General features: G+C 37.4%; 1 protein-coding gene across 1 annotated transcript in view; it reads right to left on the bottom strand.

Moving 5' to 3' along the window:
* Nucleotides 1-3067, bottom strand: part of LOC149183430 (uncharacterized) — a 306545-nt gene extending 303478 nt beyond the window's left edge. The window contains exon 1 of the mRNA XM_089418727.1: nucleotides 2350-3067. Within this exon, the coding sequence (XP_089274853.1) occupies nucleotides 2350-2705 (356 nt within the window). The 5' untranslated portion in view covers nucleotides 2706-3067. The remainder of the gene's footprint in view (nucleotides 1-2349) is intronic.
* Between the last annotated feature and the right edge of the window lie 18455 nt (nucleotides 3068-21522).

Raw genomic sequence — 21522 nt, 5'->3', positions numbered from 1 at the left:
ATATATACTGAAAAACAAGATGTAATCGAGTTGATGAGTGTTATTCTGTTGCAAGCTTCAACTTCTGGAGACTGTAACTACTTTGTAACCTGCAGCTTCTGGTCTGCATTTCCAGCTAATACAAGCTTCTTTTGTTGTTGATTGCTCACTCTCCACTTCTTCTTCTTGTTCCAGGTTGTGCTTGTTTTGCATTTATTCATGTGCTGTTAATGTTTAGCATTAGAGGGTCTGTCATCCCACCTCTGTGTTAGGATTTAGCATGTATCATTGAATTTGTTTGCAGGCTTCTGTTGTCTTAATGCCAGAGAGCTGTCATCATGTCTGTGTATTAAAAAACAGATTTACATATCTTTTAACTAGTTGCAGCCGGCCATCACAGGGTCCTGTGCATCTACTGGTGTGATCAGTATTCTCCATTATCACCTTATCCTAAAACTGTGAGTATTTGGTGGTCTAAAGCCTTGTAGTCTGGAGGTGTTCACCCATGTCTGGGGTCAATCATAGTAAAAGTGGTTTTTTGGCTTGAATATGCAGCATTTGTTTTATTCATTCACCATATTTCCAACATTTTTGTTGAGTTCGTAATGTTCCCGAACATCTCTGATATACAACCTAGGAGAGTTTCTTGGGGTGATAACAGGTCCATGATCTTTATTTAAAGAACATGGAGAGTCATTTGTAGGGTAACCGTTCATGAGAGAAGCTTATGTAAATTTTCATTATTTTATTAATAAATTGCCTGAAGTCGTTGCATTGGCTCAGGCCATGGACGGTTTCCCTCTTTGAGGGTTTTAACCACGTCAAGAATACTGATGTATTGATCTGTGATTTGTTTGTGAGGAGTGTCCTTTGGTGTTCTGTCTGAGGAACTTATGCTGTAAATTCCTACAATTCTCCCAAGAAAAACACAGTGAAACAAGGTCAAATGCTACCCGGTCAACGCTGGTCAAACTTGCTGCAACTTGGTCAACACAGGAAAACAAAAAATACAGTCAACCCTTCACACGTGTGGAGGAGAAGAAGGCTGCCCTAAAATTCATACGACCCAATCAGATGAGGAGAGAGAGAGATATGTGTGAGATGATGAATGTCCAAATGAGGTAGATGCTCCTTGTATTTATATGCAACGTTGAGGGTGAAGAGACATGACTTTTGGGCTTCTTGAGCCTACATTAGATTTCTGGCCGACCTTGACAATTTGTCCATAGCATAAATAAATTCATAATTCCATTTATACATGTCAAAGTGAGATGATCTTTAGATCAATCCTACACCTCTTGGAAAGAGGAATCCAACAAAAATATCATCTCCATCATATGAGATGTCCAAGGTGGAGTTTGGCCCTAGTTGCCAAATTTAACAGTGGGACATATATGTATTGAATATTCTAATTTCTTGTGTATTTGATTAGCATTGATGTAGTAAGTTTTGATGACATCAAATGACTTAAAGAAAGCTATAGTTTATGGTTCAAATTTCTAAACTTCTATGTTAGACATATGTGTATTGAATATTCTAATTCTTGTGTATTTGATAATTTGATCATCATTGATGTAGTAAGTCACAACTAATTTTTAATTTGAAGAAAAAAAATTGTTATGTCTATATTTCATTTGTGTGTAATGCTATTATTTATTTTTTCCAATCTCCAACCTATTAGGATGTAGAAAGTACCTCTCAATACAGTTAAAGGATTTGAACCTTAGTGTGTGTATATATAAATGCTATTATTTACATTTTTCCAATCTAAACATATTAGGATGTAAAAAGCACCTCTCATGCAATTAAAGGACTTGAACCTTAGTTCTTATTTATGGTAAAAAAAAATCAATGGCAGAGCTGGTTATGAGCCTTCTCTACAAAAACAATGTATTCTGTTGATAAGTGACTAGTTGTACTTCCAAAGTAGCTGAGCTGGTTATGAGCCCCCTCTACAAAAACAATGCATTGTGTGTTGATAAGTGACCAGTTGTACTTAAAGTCTTCAACAGTAGTTGAGCTGGTTATGAGCCTTGTCTACAAAAACAATGTATTGTGTGTTGATAAGTGACTAGTTGTAGTTCAAGAGTAGTTGAAAAAATTTCAAGAATGGTTGGTGATAACAAGAGTAGTTAAAACTTAAAAGAGCCTTTTCTTGAGAAAACGATGTATTGTGCATGTATTGTGTGTTGATAAGTGACTGGTTATGTTTCAAGAATAGTTGGAGATAACAACAGTGAAATAGGAAAAAAAATATGGAGGGTCCATATAGATATCACTGTAATTAAGGGTTCAAGTTATTTTTAAAATTCAAAGAATGAAATAAAAATAAAATTTACAAAATTCAATTTAGATTAAATTGGCTCGCACCTGTAAGAGAGATCTAACACCAAACCTTTGAAGTAAGATAAATTGGGATCCATCTCCAAACCGTATTCTTCTTCTTCTTGGTCTCCTTCTGGAAAGGTGGAAGGCGAGGACAGCCGTGTAAATTTTGCCGATATCTTTGACAATTGTTTGTGATTTGTCTCAAAACCCTTGCCAAATTTGTCGGGTGCATGCCTTCCCAACTCCATGGCTGCTGCACACCTGAAAGTGCCAATTCTTCCACCAAAGTCATATAAAAGGGGCAACCTCGAGCTATAGCCTGACAAATTGGCCGCTCCATGGGGAAACAGAGGCTCTCGGTAACCTCTACCAGCTGAGTGCAGGTGCGAAAATTTCATTTTATTAATTTATTGCAAATGCTTCCGATGGCGATCTGGCTGCCGAAAGAAACAATTGGGTAGCGGCTTCAGGCATAATTTAATTTGCGGGTCAGCAAATGATTACGCTTCTGTCTTTAGGTGTCCTTTCAAATATATCCAAATAGGACTCTCTGCTCAACCAAATGGATCACATAAAATGAATAAAAACAGGATTCTCTGATTAACAATATGGATCACATAAATGGAATAAATTAAAAATAGGATTCTCTGAGTAACAATATGGATCACATAAATGAAATAAAATTTATGGTTATTTTTACTAAGTCATCATTTGGACGCGGTGGAGTTTCCAGATTTGTATTTTCCTTTTCATATGATATCATGTGAAAAAAACATTCATATGTAGCAGTTTATCCCGGAAGAGGATAAATATCATACCGCGGTGAGGACATGTGATCCACCTGCTTGCAATTTAGTGGCCTTGTTGATGCGTGGCACGGTCATTGTCACTTCGTTCAAGCAAAGCATTTTGAACGGATTCTTTGACAGGTGGCATATATATAGACGATGTCACTTGCGCACATACTACACATCCCCAGGTTACCCGCTTATGATTTTTATCAGTACTTTTTTCTGAGTGGACAGCATGACATGCTAATCAACCTGAGCAGCAGTTCCCTCTGACATAAGCGTCACCTTTTCTGGCCGGCCTAAAACCTCTCTAGGGCCAGTTATAGCTCCCTATTTTTTCTCAAAAGAAAATCCTAGAGTTAACTACAGCTCCCTATATTTAAGTGGGTTAGGAACCCACTCCTATATATGGTTTTCAAATTTTGTTAAGTACGATATCGTTTTGGAGTTGTCTATAACGCCTATGGTTTTCAGATTTTGTTGTGTACTTAAAGTGAAATTATTTTGTAAAAAGTAATTTTGATAAACACTATTGATTTGAGGTATTATTTTTTTCCGAAAACAATTTTGATAAACACTATTATCATCTTTATTTGAGATATTATTTTTTTTTTAAATATTTGGATAAAGAATATCATCATTTTTATATGATTTGATATGTTTTTTTTTTTTTTTTTTTTTTTCGAAGGTGGTAAAACCTATCAACTCAGGTGTCAAACCAACAGTGAGGACAGCCATCTCTGGCTGCTATCCGCGAATGCTGGGTTTGACTCATCACTGTTAAATAGGAAAACCACGCCACCTGGCATAACCCTGCTGGTGGTCCGTAATCGGGAGCAGGCTCTCACTCCTGCCAGATGCCTCTGGGTCTTGGGCCGTTAACCTGTTTCCTTACGTCCGAGGAAGACGAGCTCTTAGCCAAGCAGAAGCAGTTTTACGGCATACTCCAGGCCGAATATGATTTGACATGTTATCCTGCAATAGAATTTGTATTATTAACTAATTTAGATTTATTTTAATTTTAGATCTACTAAGTGTTGAGTGTTGAGAGAAATCAAACTTTTTTTATTTTAAAAGAGGTTTGTATCTTAATAAATTTAATTGGCACTAGGTAGATCTAAAATTAAAATGGATCTAGATTAGTTTAATTATTAATTATAAACATAATTATTAATTTTATGTGTTTTATTTTTTATTTTTTATTTTATTTTATATAATTTGACCCATATAAAATGTTTTGTTGATCATTATAATTATTAATTTTTTAATTTATTTTATTTTATAATTATTAATTCTTTTCATTTTGAGCAAATCAAAATGTTAAACAAGACATTACAACATTTCTATCATACTTGATTGGAGTAACAAGACAATATCTCTTGCATATTGGCTTCTCAACGCAATTAAGGTAGTCTGTCACAAACTAAACAATTATACCAAAGATACATATTTCATAAAAAAAAATCAATAAATTTTTATTTTTCACCTTTATTATGACCAAACTCCTAATGAAGACCAGACAAGTGCGTGTGGAAGAGGTGATCATGTCACTTAAGGGAATTAACTTTGGTGGAAACAATAATCATATTTAATCATACTTTCTTTTTGTTTATGATAAGAAATATATTCTCCCAAAATCTCAATAAACTTGCATTTGTAAGATTTTGTATCCATCTTAAATCTGTATGGATTAAGTTGGAAGTTAAGATAGATTTACGTTGGTATTCTTGAATTTCATAATGGATTTCCTCAAGCCTTTAAATAGGTTCATTATAACATTATAACAAATATTGTGGTCTTGTAAACCACTAAAATTTTAGATAAAATTATTATTATTAATTTTAATTTTTTTAATTTTAATTATCAAGAGATTTGTGTGTCTTATTTTTTTATTTTATTTTATTTTTCACTAAGTCAAAATGTTTAGGTTTACATCAGTTTACATCATAACATCTCTTCCACACTAGGTTGGAGAGTGCCTCTCGATGTAATAATTGGGTGTTGAAGAGGGCTCAATTTTGATAGAAACAAGAATGCCAATTTGTTTTTGTTTATGAGAAAGATTTTTCTTATAAATTTATATTGATTTTAATTTTTTAATATTTTAATAGTGATTATGTTTATAAAGTATTTGTTAATATTTAGCACTGTAAATTCATTTTAATTTTAAATCTATTAATTTTTCAAAATGCAATTTTTTGTTTGAGTGCAATACTTGAGGAAAAATTTGCACATTTATAGATTTGATTCTTATAAACCCTTCATAGATCCAAACTTAAAATGGATCTAGGGTAGGTAGGTATATATAAGCGTAGTTTAACTTATAGAATAAATAAACCTTTTCACCTGAATCCTGTAAAATAATTTCAAGAAAGAATGTGATTTTTTGTTATTTAAAATGCATTTTTGAATGCATAAATGGATTCAGTGCCAAAAAAAACCTCTAGGGCACTCGAATTCTAGAGATTAAACAACTTAAACTCAAGTTTTTAAAAATCTTAGCAGGATTTTAATTAAAATTAACCATAAAAAATAAATAAATAAAGTGAAAAATGTCATTTTGTTTATAAGTAATACCATTGGAAAAACCATGGGTTGTCAAAACCTAGAGCCCAAAAACTGCCAACGATTTAAATTAATTTAAATAATTTTATTTTTAATTTTATGTCTTTAGACCGAGTCAAAATGTTTATGTTACCATTACAACATCTCTTCCATATTGGGTTGGAGCCCAAAAACCGCCAACGATTTAAATTAATTTAAATAATTTTATTTACACTAAGTCAAAATGTTTATGTTAGCATTACAACATCTCTTCCATATTGGGTTGGAGCGTAACACAAAAACTCTAATAATACATATAATTACATATATGTGCTACATTTATCTTTGACATGTTTTATAATTTTTTAATGTAATATGCACATCTAACTCCAATCTACTAAGCCTCGAGGAATCATTAGAGCTTGGCATATCAAGAGATTTGATCCTTCTCAATGATCTACTAATCCCCGAGGAATCAAATCTATTTTCACTCTAAAAGAGGAGCGATTTGATCATTCCCGAGGAATCAAATCTATTTTCACTCTAAAAGAGGAGGTTGGCATATCAAGAGATTTGATCTTTCTCGATGCTTGGTAGATTCCGAGTTAAGATGGATCTAGACTAGTTTAATTTCCCCCTTTAAATAGGTTATATTCTATGATCCCGAGTTAAGATGGATCTAGACTGGTTTAATTCCCCCCTTTAAATAGGTTATATTCCACATGAATACCTTGGGTCATTTCTATTTTTATTTTTATTCTATTTTTATAGGTTAACATTACATTACAACCTCTCTACCATACTTGGCTAGAGATATCTTAACTCTCGATCCACAAAGGGCTGAGATTGATCAAATATATTTTCACTCTAAAAGAGATTCGTATATCAAGAGATTTGATCCCTCTAAGTTCTTGGTAGATTTAAAGTTAAGATTGATCTAGGTTGATTTAATTTGCCCCTTTAAATATGTTATATTCCCATGAATACCATGGGCCATTTCTATTTTTATTATTATTTTATTTTTATTGGGTTATTTATTTTATTTTGACGTAATTAAAATGTTTATATTACATTATATTAATCTTTTTTATTTATTTTAGTTTTATTTTTATTTTTATGTAATTCGACTTAGTTAAAATGTTAAACAATATATTATAACATATTTTTTATTTTATTTTTATTTTTAGTTTTGTGCAATTTGACCAAGCCAAAATGTTGTAATGATAATTATAATTATTATTTTCTTACTTTATTTTATTTTATTTATTTTGTTTAATTTAAATTTTATTTATTTCCACCGAGTCAAAATATTTACGGGCATTCCAACATCTCCTCATACATGTTTGCTCTCATATTTAATTTAGAAGATATACCAGCCTAGATCCATCTTACCAGAGGGATCAAATCTCTCTAGATGCAAACCTCCTTTTTAGTGCAAAACTTGAGGAAAGGTTTGCACCTCAAGAGATTTTATCCCTCTAAGGGCTTTATAGATCCAAATTTAAAATGGATCTAGGTTGCTGTGTGTGCGGCCAAAGAAATATGATTAATTGCACCGAGAGGCACTCTACAGTCCAGTATAGGGCACATGTGTAGATGTAATGTAAAAAAGTTTGTAAACATGTGTAATGTTTGTTCCATTGTGATCAATATAGTTGTAATAATTAATATATTTATAATAATAAATAAATGTAGGCTCTCTAATAATTAAAAAAAAAAAACAATATATTTATATATATGACCGAAATCTCTCACTTGCTTAATCTCAATTTGTGGAAATATCTAAGATATTATATTCTATCTATGGTATGGTTTGTGTGGCAATATAATTTCATTACTATGCTCTTTTGCTGGAATTTTGTCACATATCTCTCACCTGTATTTAAATATATAGAAAAAAAAAATTTAATAGTGGCTACACCATCCTTATATATATGCATACACCGTCGGATATAACGTATATTTGATGCGATACCATCACAGTACCAAGGCTTAACTTATTATATAGTTTTAATTGTTCCACTTCCATATGAATTGATGCTACCTCGATACAATGCAAAGGATGTTTCTTAATTTGTGTTTGTAAGGGTATTAAGTCTCAACCACCGTTTATATGCTGGCGCCTTCTCTACAATACACCTGGACTAGCATTTAAGGCCGCCGGCCTGATCACGTGATCGGCCATGGCTCTACAGGCTGGAGCTTTCCCGCCTTCATACTTTGGCATTACCGCCAAGATCTACGGCATGGAGGTTCTGTGGATGATCAAAGGTGGAGATTGCTCCACGTCGCAGGGTTATAGTTTCGCGTTTATAAGTTTGATATCCCGTGTTCGTTGGGGTTTTGCTGCTTCTGCTTGGCGCTCCAGAGCTCGGTGTAATTCCCTGTTACCACTGGGCGTTTGTCCCACAATTTCTGCACCGATTCTCTTCTGTCACCCTCGACCAGCATGCGATCTCATCATGCTGTTACCGCTCCGAGGCTGTAAATCCTTGAACTGGCTGGGTAAGATTTACATTCGTAAACTGGATTTGCATTGTTATTTAGGGTTATATTAATGAACGCACAGTGTAACTGCCTCTCTCTTTGATTGACAGGTAGTGAAGAATCCGCTGTTGTGGCTCCTTCAGCGGTCTATACTGCTCTCTGTTGCTATTATGCTGAACATATACAGGTACACTAATTGTTTCGTTTCCCTACCTCATAGTGGAAACTTCTGGTTACGATTTTGTTTATCTTTGTCGGAGGGTTACCACTGTGTTGAATTATAAATCCCAGCCACCTTATTCCTCTACGGTTGGCGCAGATGGCGATACACGGCCTCCTAATTTCCGGGGCCATACCCATTGGGGTTTGATTATGTGGAAGCCGGGTTCACATTCTCTCTTGTCTACGGCAGTTTTTGGGTCGAACTCTCAAGTTCATGAGACTGAGCTATTCGACTGCTGCCTATGTAGTTTTTGGAACATTAACTCACCATGTATTATTTGCATCTGTGATTACATGTAACACTTAATAGTTTCTGCCGATTTAATGGATCTGGGTCTGAACCCATATAGTTGACGGCTCTTTTGGCTATTACAGAATATGGTTAAACTTCTGTGGTTTATTTTCATGCTCGGCTCTTCTGTTTATCGCAGAGCAATGTTAAACTTTCTGATGTTTATTATCGCTCTCTTTATAAGATTTCCCGTAAGGGTTGAGTTTAAGCATTACCCAGTTGTTTATTTAAATGTATGCTCTGGAGTTTATTCGCAATGTCTATAGTTTTAGAGAGGGTTTGGGCGGGACGGCATACGCCGCTTTCCAACCGCATTCGATGGTTCCGCCAGGGTTCGCACCTGCATCTCATTCAATAGATGTCTGGTCGAACTCGGCGATGGTTGAGAAAAAGAGACCTTTGGTCATACAGATTTATGGTTATACGCTATATTTGTTCTTTTACTGTCACGATATGGTCTCAGTTCACCACATACTGTCTGATCTGTAATTCTCTGAAATGAATATTATAGTTGACTCTGCGTTTATTCCGTTGCCATAGCAGTGTTCCTTCTACTGTATATACAGCGTTTAACTTCATATCATTTTGTTTTAAGGACAGTAATGCATTTAGTCTATATGCTAAAGATAATTCGATCACCTGTTGATGTTATTATACCCGGGGGTGATATCATGGTAGTCTGTTACAGTCTTTAACGGTTTCACTACTTTGTTCCTCTTTTATTTAAGGTTCAAGCATGAGGTTAAGCTCTGCTTTACGGCCGGTTATTGTCCAAGAGGAATGACGGCGGTGGCTTCAGGCTTCTGCCTGCCGCAAGGGTTCTTCCAACAGCGGACCTATTCTGGTTTATTTACTAACTACCTACTTCTCTTCAGACTTTGCAATCCCGAGGTTATCTACGGGTTCCTCTTCGGGTTATCATTTACCAGATAAGGGTACATTGGGCTCTTGAAATTATTATGTATTAGGGTATGGATTTATGTTGCAGGGTTTCCTCCTACCTTGCATGATACCCGACCCTGCATATTCAGACCCTAACCTCTGATAATATTCTATGCTTTAATAATAAATGACCCCTCATGCTACAGGTATTGCAGATTTATGCAGCTACCTAGTTGAACACGAAGACCTGCATTTCTATGTCACTTACATATTCACAGTTATTCTATTTTTAATAGTGCTATAAGGTCTCTGTCCAACTGATATTACGCAATTAGCTACAGGTATTCTGAGTTACCCATTCTACACAAACAATTGCAGTTACTTTAGGATTTCGATACTTACCTGGTCACTGCTCGTAGGGACAATCTTCAGCAAATCTCCTGCAAATTCCTGTGTCAAGCTCGTTATCCACCCAGCCGTGAGACTTGTCCTTCGGGACCTGAGTCTCCCCCCGAGCTCCTTCTTACCGGATCACAATCCTCAGTAAGACAGCACCTAGTGCTCGACTATCTGGTCACTACCAGACTTAGTCCAAAACAAAGTCTTTCTTTTTTTTCCTTACTGTCTGTCTCTACAGCACAGCATTCTCCCACCATCTTTTTCCTTTTCCTGGAAATCCCTCCAGTTAGGGAAGGTGGTTATTTTCAGTTTAATTAACTACTTTCCTTTTCTTTCCCCAGTTCCCTTTTGGGATTCCAATACTTTTCTGAGTAATTCTTTAAACATTATTTTAATGCATATTTAAAATTAACAGATTACTCTTTAAAAGAAAATAAGTCTCTCAATGTCATTCAGTTTTTACCACAGTAAACTTTAGTAATTACATTTTACGGGGTCATCACATCTCCCCCCCCTGAGTTTGGACATCGTCCCGATGTCTAGTGTTCTCAAACAGCTCCGGATAAGCTTTCCTAAAAAGCTCTTCATCTTCCCAAGTAGCCTCATCCGGCCCATAGTGCTGCCACTGCACTTTAATTTGGGTAATAACCCGCTTCCGCAGCTGTACTTCTCTCCGGTCGAGAATGCTCAGCGGCTCTACCAAGACCTCTCCTTCCGGTTCGACCTGCAAACAATAACAGTGTCAGTTTTCTATTTCTTGACACCTTTCCAATTAGTTCAATTGAAAGTAACTCTTACCCGTATATCTTGCCACTTGATCACATGCTTAGGGTCATAGATATACTTTTTAAGCATGGATACATGGAAGACATTATGAATTTTAATGTGGCTTGGTAAAGCTAGCTGATAAGCTACTGGCCCAACTCTTGCCAAGACCTGAAAAGGTCCAAAATAACGAGGCGCGAGTTTAGCGCAACTGCTCCATTGCAGAGTACTTTTCTTGGCTTGTATTCTTATATAAACGTGGTCGCCCACCTGATACTCTTTGAACCTCCTCTTCCGATCTGCAAAATTCTTTTGCCGATCTTGAGCGGCCTTCAGGTTAGCTCGCACCCTTTTGACCATGTCCTCCATTTCTTTGAGCATTTCGGGTCCCAACCTGAACTTATCCTCCGGGCCACTCCAATTTGTGGGCGTCCGACATTTGCGTCCGTACAAGACTTCAAATGGAGACATTTGAATTGATGTGTGATATCCATTGTTATAAGCGAATTCTACCAAGTGTAGATAATCTTCCCACTGAGTCGGCTTTTGCATTACACATGCTCTCAGCATGTCTTCCAACACCTGATTTACTCTCTCCGTCTGTCCATCAGTCTGGGGATGGTATGCTGTACTAAAGTTCAGCTGCGTGCCCAATTCTGCAAATAGTGCTTTCCAAAAGGCGGATGTAAACTTTACATCCCGATCTGATATTATAATCTTTGGAAGCCCGTGGAGTCTGAACACATTCTGCATAAATATGTGTGCAATTTGTACTGCCCTGTAGGTCGATTGCACTGGAATAAAGTGGGCTGCTTTACTCAACTTATCAACTACCACCATAATAGAATCATTGTTCCTCCTTGTTCTAGGCAACCCGGTTATAAAATCCATGGATAGTGCTGATGCTCTGTCTTGATCTGCTAGCACTCTAAACATCGCGCTAAATATTCAGCTACATGTCTTTTCATCCCTGGCCAGTAGTACTCCTTCCGAAGTGCCGCAAGCATCTTCTGGTATCCAGGGTGACCTGCGTAATGACTGGTATGAAACTCATTCAGAATTAAGTTTCTAAGACTATCGTCATTTGGTACAAACAGTCGTTTTTTGTAAAACAGCATCCCATCCTTGCTCACTTCATACCCTTGCTGGCTTTCCTAGCTGGAAAGTGACTTTTGTCGCTTCATTTGCTGATATTCAGCATCCTGGTTTGCTGTTGTTTTTATCCTCTCTTGCAAGGAGTTTTCCCACTTGCTGAGAGTAACTTCATATAAACATTGTACTTTACGACTTAGGGCGTCTGCTACACGGTTTTCTTTTCCTTTCAGGTGTTTAATATCAAAATCGAATCCACTTAAGAAATCTGCCCAATGGGCCTGCCTTTCATTCAGGGTGGGCTGACTGAAATAGTTTGTCAAGCTGTGATGATCTGTTAGTAACAGAAATTTCTTACCCAAAAGATAATGTCGCCACATTTTAAGGGCATGTATGACAGCTGCCAACTCCAAGTCGTAGGCAGAATATTTCTGTTCATGTTCCTTCAACTTTCTCGACTCATAGGCGATCACTCTCCCTTCTTGCATTAACACACCTCCAACGCCTTCTCGACTAGCATCAGTACATACTACATAATCCTTATTAGGATCAGCTATACTTAGGACGGGAGCAGTAGTGAGTAGGTGCTTAAGTCGTTCAAAACTTTGTTGACATTCCGAACTCCATTTGAATGCCCTCCCTTTCTTTTGCAAGGACGTGATAGGATATGCCACTCTTGAAAAACCTTCTACGAATCTTCTGTAGTACCCCGCTAATCCCATGAAAGATCTGATATCCGCCACATCTTTAGGCACGGGCCAATTCATTATGGTTTTGATTTTCTCAGGATCCACTGCAATCCCTTCTTTGGTGATCACATGGCCTAAATACTGAATCTCTTCTTTATAGAAATCGCACTTGCTAAGTTTAGCATACAGCTGATGCTCTCGCAGGGTTTGCAGCACTATCCGGAGGTGCTCCTCGTGTTCCTCCTTGGAACGGGAATAAATCAGAATGTCATCAATGAATATTAGTACAAATTTGTCTAAAAACTGATGGAACACGTTGTTCATTAAGCACATGAATGTGGCGGGTGCATTAGTCAGTCCAAAAGGCAGCACTACAAACTCGTAGTGTCCATATCGGGTTCTGAAGGCTGTTTTAGCAATATCCTCTTCTTTAATTCTGATCTGATGGTAACCAGATCGCAAATCAATTTTGGAAAATACTGTCGCCCCCTTAACCTGATCAAAAAGTTCATCGATCCGAGGTAAGGGGTATTTATTTTTAATTGTGAGTTTGTTCAGCTGTCGGTAATCGATACACATCCGAAAAGTTCCATCTTTCTTCTTGACGAATAGCACCGGAGCTCCCCATGGAGATACACTGGGACGGATATAATTTTTATCCAGCAGTTCTTGTAATTGCATTTTCAACTCAGTCAGCTCAGGTACACTCATTCTATAAGGTGTCCGCGAAACTGGGGCAGCTCCTGGTATTAACTCAATGGTGAAGTCAATATCCCTTTTCGGAGGTAATCCAGGAATTTCCTCTGGAAACACATCTGCGAATTCTTTTATTACTGGAAGGTGGTCTAGCGGACTCCCTTTATTCTTAGTTTCTGCATAATTCACCTGAATGGCATACACTTGGCATCTTTTCCGGATGCATTTCGCTAACTGGGATGCAGTGATTGGCCGGACCTGCACTGGCCGTTTAATTCCCTGCATCTCCTGCTCCATTCCAGAGTCATCTTTGAATCGTATGACCTTCGTTTTACAATTCACTAAAGCCCAATGCTTTTCTAACCAATCCATCCCAATTAGGACGTCATAGGATCCAAGTGGAAGCATGTTCAGATCTGCCACCACTGGCTGTCCGGCTATCGTTATAGGGCAGTTTTTGATCTTTGCCATTACTCGTCTTTTAGCCCCTGTAGCTAGCTGTACCAGCCACGGGTTCTTGAATTTTTCAGGCTGCAATTTACACTGTTCAACTATCTTTGGACTAATATAACTCAAAGTAGCTCCTGGGTCAATTAGAACAGTGATAGAAAGGTTCGAAATTTTACCTTCAAATTCGACCATAGTGGGCTGGTATTCTGCCTGGCGGTCGTCCAAGGCTGCATTAATTTTTGGCACACTTCGTCCCACGTCGCCCACGGTTGATGCTTCATGAATCTGGGAGATCTGATCAGTCCCCTTCCGTTGCGGACAGTTCTTGACATAGTGTGGTCCGCCACAACCCCAGCACTGTACTGGGGGTCTGGTTACTCCCTCATTATCCAACTTGACAGATTGCTCACCCATTCTGGTTTCACTGATAGGCTTGGGCCTGAATGAACCTCTCGGTGCTGCTCTGCTACTCTGGCCTTTGATGCTTCCTTTAGCTCCACCAACCCGGCCTCCTCTATTGTTACCCACAATTTTACTATTCTTCTTCTCATTCCATTTCCTGTTAGAACTGTCCCCTTTCTGTTTGCTCTGCTGGTAGCACATTCTAGCTTTACGGATAGCTTCATCCATAGTTCTGGGATTGTCAAATTCAATCCTCTCTCTCATATACATAGGTAAGCTGCTAACGAATCTTTGCACCTTAGCTTTTTCTTCTTTAAGGTAGGGTACATAACGGAGCAAGGAGGTGAAACGATTGATGAACTCATCCATAGTCTGCTGTCCCAACCGCAGATCGTGGAATTCCTTTGCTTTTTCATCATAAAAGCGTTCTGTTAAATATCTCTCTTTAAAATATTTTTGAAATTTTTCCCATGTTATGGTTCGTTCGCTTACCCCTTTCACGATTTTAACTTCTTCCCACCACAATGTTGCTTTCCCTTGCAACTGAAAAATGGCCAATCGTGCCTTCAAGTTATGGTCATACTCATATAACTGGAAATATTTATTCATGTTAATCAGCCATGCTTCAGCTGCTTCCTCTTGTTCCCCGTCGTAGTGTGGGGGTTTAATTTTTCGGAATTCTCCCTGCAATTCCACCTTTTGTCGCTTTGAAGTCTGCTGTTCTGATGCATTATCAGATTGATCCTCTCCATCTTCTGGAATCTCAGATTCTGCTTGGTAATGCTGCTCCTCTGTCGTTCTCTGTTGCTCTGCGCTAGGGTTGGCCAGTGGCGGGTTCTGTTTGTCGGACAAGCTTTTTAGTATCCTTTCCTGCTCCATTGTCAAACGTGCATTGTCTTCACGTAAACGAGCCATTTCATTCTTCAGCTCTTGAACTGTTTCTAGTATGGCCAGATTTGTACTGCGGGTCTCCTCACCCAACTGCACCCACAACTCTGGGTTGTTTCCTGGATTCATTTTTCCTTGTTCTGGTCTGGTCTAATCATACAACAGTTAACCTTGTGAGCTTCGGGGCACAATTTTATTACCCCAGTTAAAGAAATATCAATGCTGTAAAGAAATAATTTTTTTTTTTTTTTTTTTAAACAAACACATATTACTCATACCCAGAGGCCACAGTATGGGCAACCTGGGCTCTGATACCAATTGTCACATATCTCTCACCTGTATTTAAATATATAGAAAAAAAAAATTTAATAGTGGCTACACCATCCTTATATATATGCATACACCGTCGGATATAACGTATATTTGATGCGATACCATCACAGTACCAAGGCTTAACTTATTATATAGTTTTAATTGTTCCACTTCCATATGAATTGATGCTACCTCGATACAATGCAAAGGATGTTTCTTAATTTGTGTTTGTAAGGGTATTAAGTCTCAACCACCGTTTATATGCTGGCGCCTTCTCTACAATACACCTGGACTAGCATTTAAGGCCGCCGGCCTGATCACGTGATCGGCCATGACTCTACAGGCTGGAGCTTTCCCGCCTTCATACTTTGGCATTACCGCCAAGATCTACGGCATGGAGGTTCTGTGGATGATCAAAGGTGGAGATTGCTCCACGTCGCATGGTTATAGTTTCGCGTTTATAAGTTTGATATCCCGTGTTCGTCAGGGTTTTGCTGCTTCTGCTTGGCGCTCCAGAGCTCGGTGTAATTCCCTGTTACCTCTGGGCGTTTGTCCCACGATTTCTGCACCGGTTATCTTCTGTCACCCTCGACCAGCATGCGATCTCATCATGTTGTTACCACTCCGAGGCTGTAAATCCTTGAACTGGCTGGGTAAGATTTACATTCGTAAACTGGATTTGCATTGTTATTTAGGGTTATATTAATGAACGCACAGTGTAACTGCCTCTCTCTTTGATTGACAGGTAGTGAAGAATCCGCTGTCGTGGCTCCTTCAGCGGTCTATACTGCTCTCTGTTGCTATTATGCTGAACATATACAGGTACACTAATTGTTTCGTTTCCCTACCTCATAGTGTAAACTTCTGGTTACGATTTTGTTTATCTTTGTCGGAGGGTTACCGCTGTGTTGAATTATAAATCCCAGCCACCTTATTCCTCTACGGTTGGCGCAGATGGCGATACACGACCTCCTAATTTCCGAGGCCATACCCATTGGGGTTTGATTATGTGGAAGCCGGGTTCACATTCTCTCTTGTCTACGGCAGTTTTTGGGTCGAACTCTCAAGTTCATGAGACTGAGCTATTCGACTGCTGCCTATGTAGTTTTTGGAACATTAACTCACCATGTATTATTTGCATCTGTGATTACATGTAACACTTAACAGTTTCCGCCGATTTAATGGATCTGGGTTTGAACCCATATAGTTGACGGCTCTTTTGGTTATTACGGAATATGGTTAAACTTTTGTGGTTTATTTTCATGCTCGGCTCTTCTGTTTATCGCAGAGCAATGTTAAACTTTCTGATGTTTATTATCGCTCTCTTTATAAGATTTCCCGTAAGGGTTGAGTTTAAGCATTACCCAGTTGTTTATTTAAATGTATGCTCTGGAGTTTATTCGCAATGTCTATAGTTTTAGAGAGGGTTTGGGCGGGACGGCATACGTCGCTTTCCAACCGCATTCGATGGTTCCGCCAGGGTTCGCACCTGCATCTCATTCAATAGATGTCTGGTCGAACTCGGCGATGGTTGAGAAAAAGAGACCTTTGGTCATACAGATTTATGGTTATACGTTATATTTGTTCTTTTACTGTCACGATATGGTCTCAGTTCACCACATACTGTCTGATCTGTAATTCTCTGAAATGAATATTATAGTTGACTCTGCGTTTATTCCGTTGCCATAGCAGTGTTCCTTCTACTGTATATACAGCGTTTAACTTCATATCATTTTGTTTTAAGGACAGTAATGCATTTAGTCTATATGCTAAAGATAATTCGATCACCTGTTGATGTTATTATACCCCGGGGGTGATATCATGGTAGTCTGTTACAGTCTTTAACGGTTTCACTACTTTGTTCCTCTTTTATTTAAGGTTCAAGCATGAGGTTAAGCTCTACTTTATGGCCGATTATTGTCCAAGAGGAATGACGGCGGTGGTTTCAGGCTTCTGCCTGCCGCAAGGGTTCTTCCAACAGCGGACCTATTCTGGTTTATTTACTAACTACCTACTTCTCTTCAGACTTTGCAATCCCGAGGTTATCTACGGGTTCCTCTTCGGGTTATCATTTACCAGATAAGGGTACATTGGGCTCTTGAAATTATTATGTATTAGGGTATGGATTTCTGTTACAGGGTTTCCTCCTACTTTGCATGATACCCGACCCTGCATATTCAGACCCTAACCTCTGATAATATTCTATGCTTTAATAATAAATGACCCCTCATGCTACAGGTATTGCAGATTTATGCAGCTACCTAGTTGAACACGAAGACCTGCATTTCTATGTCACTTACATATTCACAGTTATTCTGTTTTTAATAGTGCTGTAAGGTCTCTGTCCAACTGATATTACGCAATTAGCTACAGGTATTCTGAGTTACCCATTCTACACAAACAATTGCAGTTACTTTAGGATTTCGATACTTACCTGGTCACTGCTCGTAGGGACAATCTTCAGCAAATCTCCTGCAAATTCCTGTGTCAAGCTCGTTATCCACCCAGCCGTGAGACTTGTCCTTCGGGACCTAAGTCTCCCCCCGAGCTCCTTCTTACCGGATCACAATCCTCAGTAAGACAACACCTAGTGCTCGACTATCTGGTCACTACCAGACTTAGTCCAAAACAAAGTCTTTCTTTTTTTTCCTTACTGTCTGTCTCTACAGCACAGCATTCTCCCACCATCTTTTTCCTTTTCCTGGAAATCCCTCTAGTTAGGGAAGGTGGTTATTTTCAGTTTAATTAACTACTTTCCTTTTCTTTCCCCAGTTCCCTTTTGGGATTCCAATACTTTTCTGAGTAATTCTTTAAACATTATTTTAATGCATATTTAAAATTAACAGATTACTCTTTAAAAGAAAATAAGTCTCTCAATGTCATTCAGTTTTTACCACAGTAAACTTTAGTAATTATATTTTACGGGGTCATCACAAATTTCTATCTAAAGTTCAATCTCAATTTGTGGAAATATCTAAGACATTATATTCTATCTATGGTATGGTTTGTGCGGCAATATAATTTCATTACTATGCTCTTTTGCTGGAATTTTTATCTAAAGCTAATGGACAAGGTATGTTCTCAATTTTATTTTTAAAATATTTAGATCGGTCGTATTTAAAAATCAATCTAATTATTATTATTATAAACACAAAATAATTTAAAATATAAAGAGGTTTAAGAACACTCAAAAAAGAAGCATGGTAAATAAATAAAAATATAAATAAAGAAGAGGTATGGTAAATAAATAAAACCTCTTTTTTTATACTTACTCCAGAGGTATGGTAAATAAATAAACCTCTTTTTTATACTTACTCCAAGGTATGGTAAATAAATAAAACATCTTTTTATATTTACTCCATTAACCTCTTTATATTTACAAAAACTCAAAAAAATTGTTTCATGTAGGTGAAGCTTATGGGCCAAATACCATGGGAAAAATTATTATTAATACCTTGGGCCAAATACCATATTTATAAAAGAAGTATGGTAAATAAATAAAAATATATCAAATAGGATTAGAAATCAACATCTAATTATATACCAAGCCTATGGGTCAAATACCATGGTAAATAAATAAAAATATAAATAAACCAGAGGTATGGTAAATAAATAAAACCTCTTTTTATATTTACAAATAAACGTATTTATATTTACCAACACTCAAAAAAGAAGGTTTATTTAGGTGAAACCTATGGGCCAAAAATTATGATAATACCATGCAAAAAAAACCATTATTAACCATAATATTAATATTAAAATAATAATAATAATATTATTATTATTATTAAATCTAATATTCATATTAATATATTATAATATTAATATATTATAGTATTAATATTATTAAATTTAATAACTTTGCATTAATACAATATTAAATTTGCTTTATTATAATATATATTAATATATCATGATATATATTAACTCTAGATATATATGGGAGGGAAGAACAAAGACATAGAATGATAGAGGTGGAGAGATAGGGGGAGTGACAAGGGAGATATGGAGATAAAGTGAAGGAGAAGGGAGAGGAGGAATGAAGAGAGAGAGAGGGAGAGGAGTGAGAGAGGTAGAGAAGGATAAGAGAGGGAGAGGGAGACATAAAGACGAAGGGGGGAGAGAGAAGGAGAGAGGGAGGGAGATAGTGAGAGGACAGAGAGAGGGGGGGGGAAGAGAGAGGGAGGTAGGAGAGAAAGGGAGAGAGAGGAAGGACGAGAGAGAGGAGGAGAGAGGGAGGGATAAAGAGTTGGATTTGGGGGGGGGAGAGAGGGAGGGAAGAATAAATACATAGAGAGTGAGAAGTGGAGAGAGAGAGGGAGCGACAAGGGAGAGATGGAGAGAGAGTATGTATGTTTAGGAGTGAGATAAAGAGACAAAGAAGGAGAAAGGGAGGGACATAGTAACATAGTTGGAGAGAGAGAGAAAGCGATGGGGGAAGAGAGAGCATTAGAGAGAGAGAGAGAGAGAGAGAGAGAGAGAGAGATGGGGGAAGAGAGAGGATTAGAGGGAAAAGAGAAAGAGAGTGATGGGGGAAGAGAGAGGGAGGCAGGAGAGAAAGGGAGAGAGAGGACTTGAGAGAGAGGAGGAGAGAGGGACGGATAAATAGATGGAGTTGGAGGGGGAGAGAGTGAGGGAAGAAGAAATACATAGAGAGTGAGAATAGGAGGGAGAGAGGGAGTGGCAAGGAGAGATGGATAGAGAGTGTGTATGTTTGGGGTGAGATAAAGAGAAAAAGAAGGAGAGAGGGAGGGATATAGTAACAGAGTTGGAGGGTGAAGAGAGAGAGAGAGAGAGGATGTGAGAGAGTGGAGAGAGGGAGGGAAAGAGAGATGGAGTTGGTGGGGGGGGAGAAGGAGGTAAGAAGAAATACATGGAGAGAGAAAGGTGGAGAGAGAGAGAGAGAGAATGAGGGATAAGGAAGATGGAGAGAGAGGGAGAGAGGACAACGAGAGGGAAGAGAGATAGAAGCGGGGGAGAGGGAGAGAAGGGGAAGAGAGAGAGAGAGAGAGGATGAGGGAGTGATACATAGATAGATTGGAGAAAGAGAGTGTATGTTTTGGGGGTGATATAGAGAGACAGAGGAAGATAGAGGTATAGATGGAGGGTGAAGAGAGGGAAGAAGAGAGAGATGGAGAGAGGTAGGGAGGGACAAAGAGATTGATAGATATGGAGTGAGAAAGTGTGTGCGTTTGGGGGGGTGAGATAGAGAGACAAAGAAGGATAGTTGGGGGGAGATATAGATATATATGGAGGGGCAAGAGAGGGAAGAAGATTTATTGCACTAGATGCATTGATTTCAGTGTAGATGGTGATTCCTAATCCAATTTGATTGCTTGCACTAGATGCATTGATTTTAGTGTAGATGTTGATTTCTAGCGATATTTGATTGCTTGCACTAGATGCATTGATTTCAATGTAGATGATTTCTAATCCTATTTGATTGGTTGCACTAAATTCATTCATTTTGGTGTAGACAGTGATTTCTAATCCTATTTGATTGCTTGCATTAGATGCATTAATTTCAATGTAGATGTTGATTTATAATTATATTTGGTTGCTTGCACTAGATGCATTGATTTCAATGTAGATGATTTCTAATCTTATTTGATTGCTTGCACTAAATGCATTGATTTCAGTGTAGATGGTGATTTCTAATCCTATTTGATTACTTGCAATAGATGCATTGATTTTAGTGTAGATGTTGGTTTCTAATCCTATTTTCTTACTTTCACTAGATGCATTGATTTGAGTGTAGATGTTGATTTCTAATCCTATTTGATTACTTGCATTAAATGCATTGATTTCAGTGTAGATGCTATTTTCTAATCTTATTTGATTACTTGTATTAGATGCATTAATTTCAATGTAGATGTTGATTTCTAATTTGATGTAATTGAATGTATGATGGTACATTAATTTAAAGTGATTAGATTAACAGTGTGCATTGATTTCAGTGTAAGCACAAAAATTTTTTGACAATGCACATTGATTTTTGTGTTATAGTAATTCACCTATTAATATTGGAGAGAAAGAGAGACAAGGTATGATGTTTATTACAACAACTTGAGCTAAATATTTAAATGGTTTACGATTTCAACTATCCTTTTCATTTAATCAATATGAAAATATAACAAAACTAACAAGGGTGAAAATAAAAATAGTTGAAGAAAATATTTTGAGATTGATCACAATGAATACTATTTGTAATTGACTACATTCTTATTATTCACATTTTTTATCATTCAACACTATTACATTGTCACTTTGCATTCAAAGTTTTTATTTCATCATTTTTTATCAT

This window comes from Pinus tabuliformis, chromosome 3_2, assembly GCF_031772625.1.
Source record: "Pinus tabuliformis cultivar Carrire ecotype Pingquan chromosome 3_2, CPIR1, whole genome shotgun sequence".
NCBI lineage: Eukaryota > Viridiplantae > Streptophyta > Pinopsida > Pinales > Pinaceae > Pinus > Pinus tabuliformis.
This window is presented reverse-complemented; position numbering and strand designations above follow the sequence as displayed.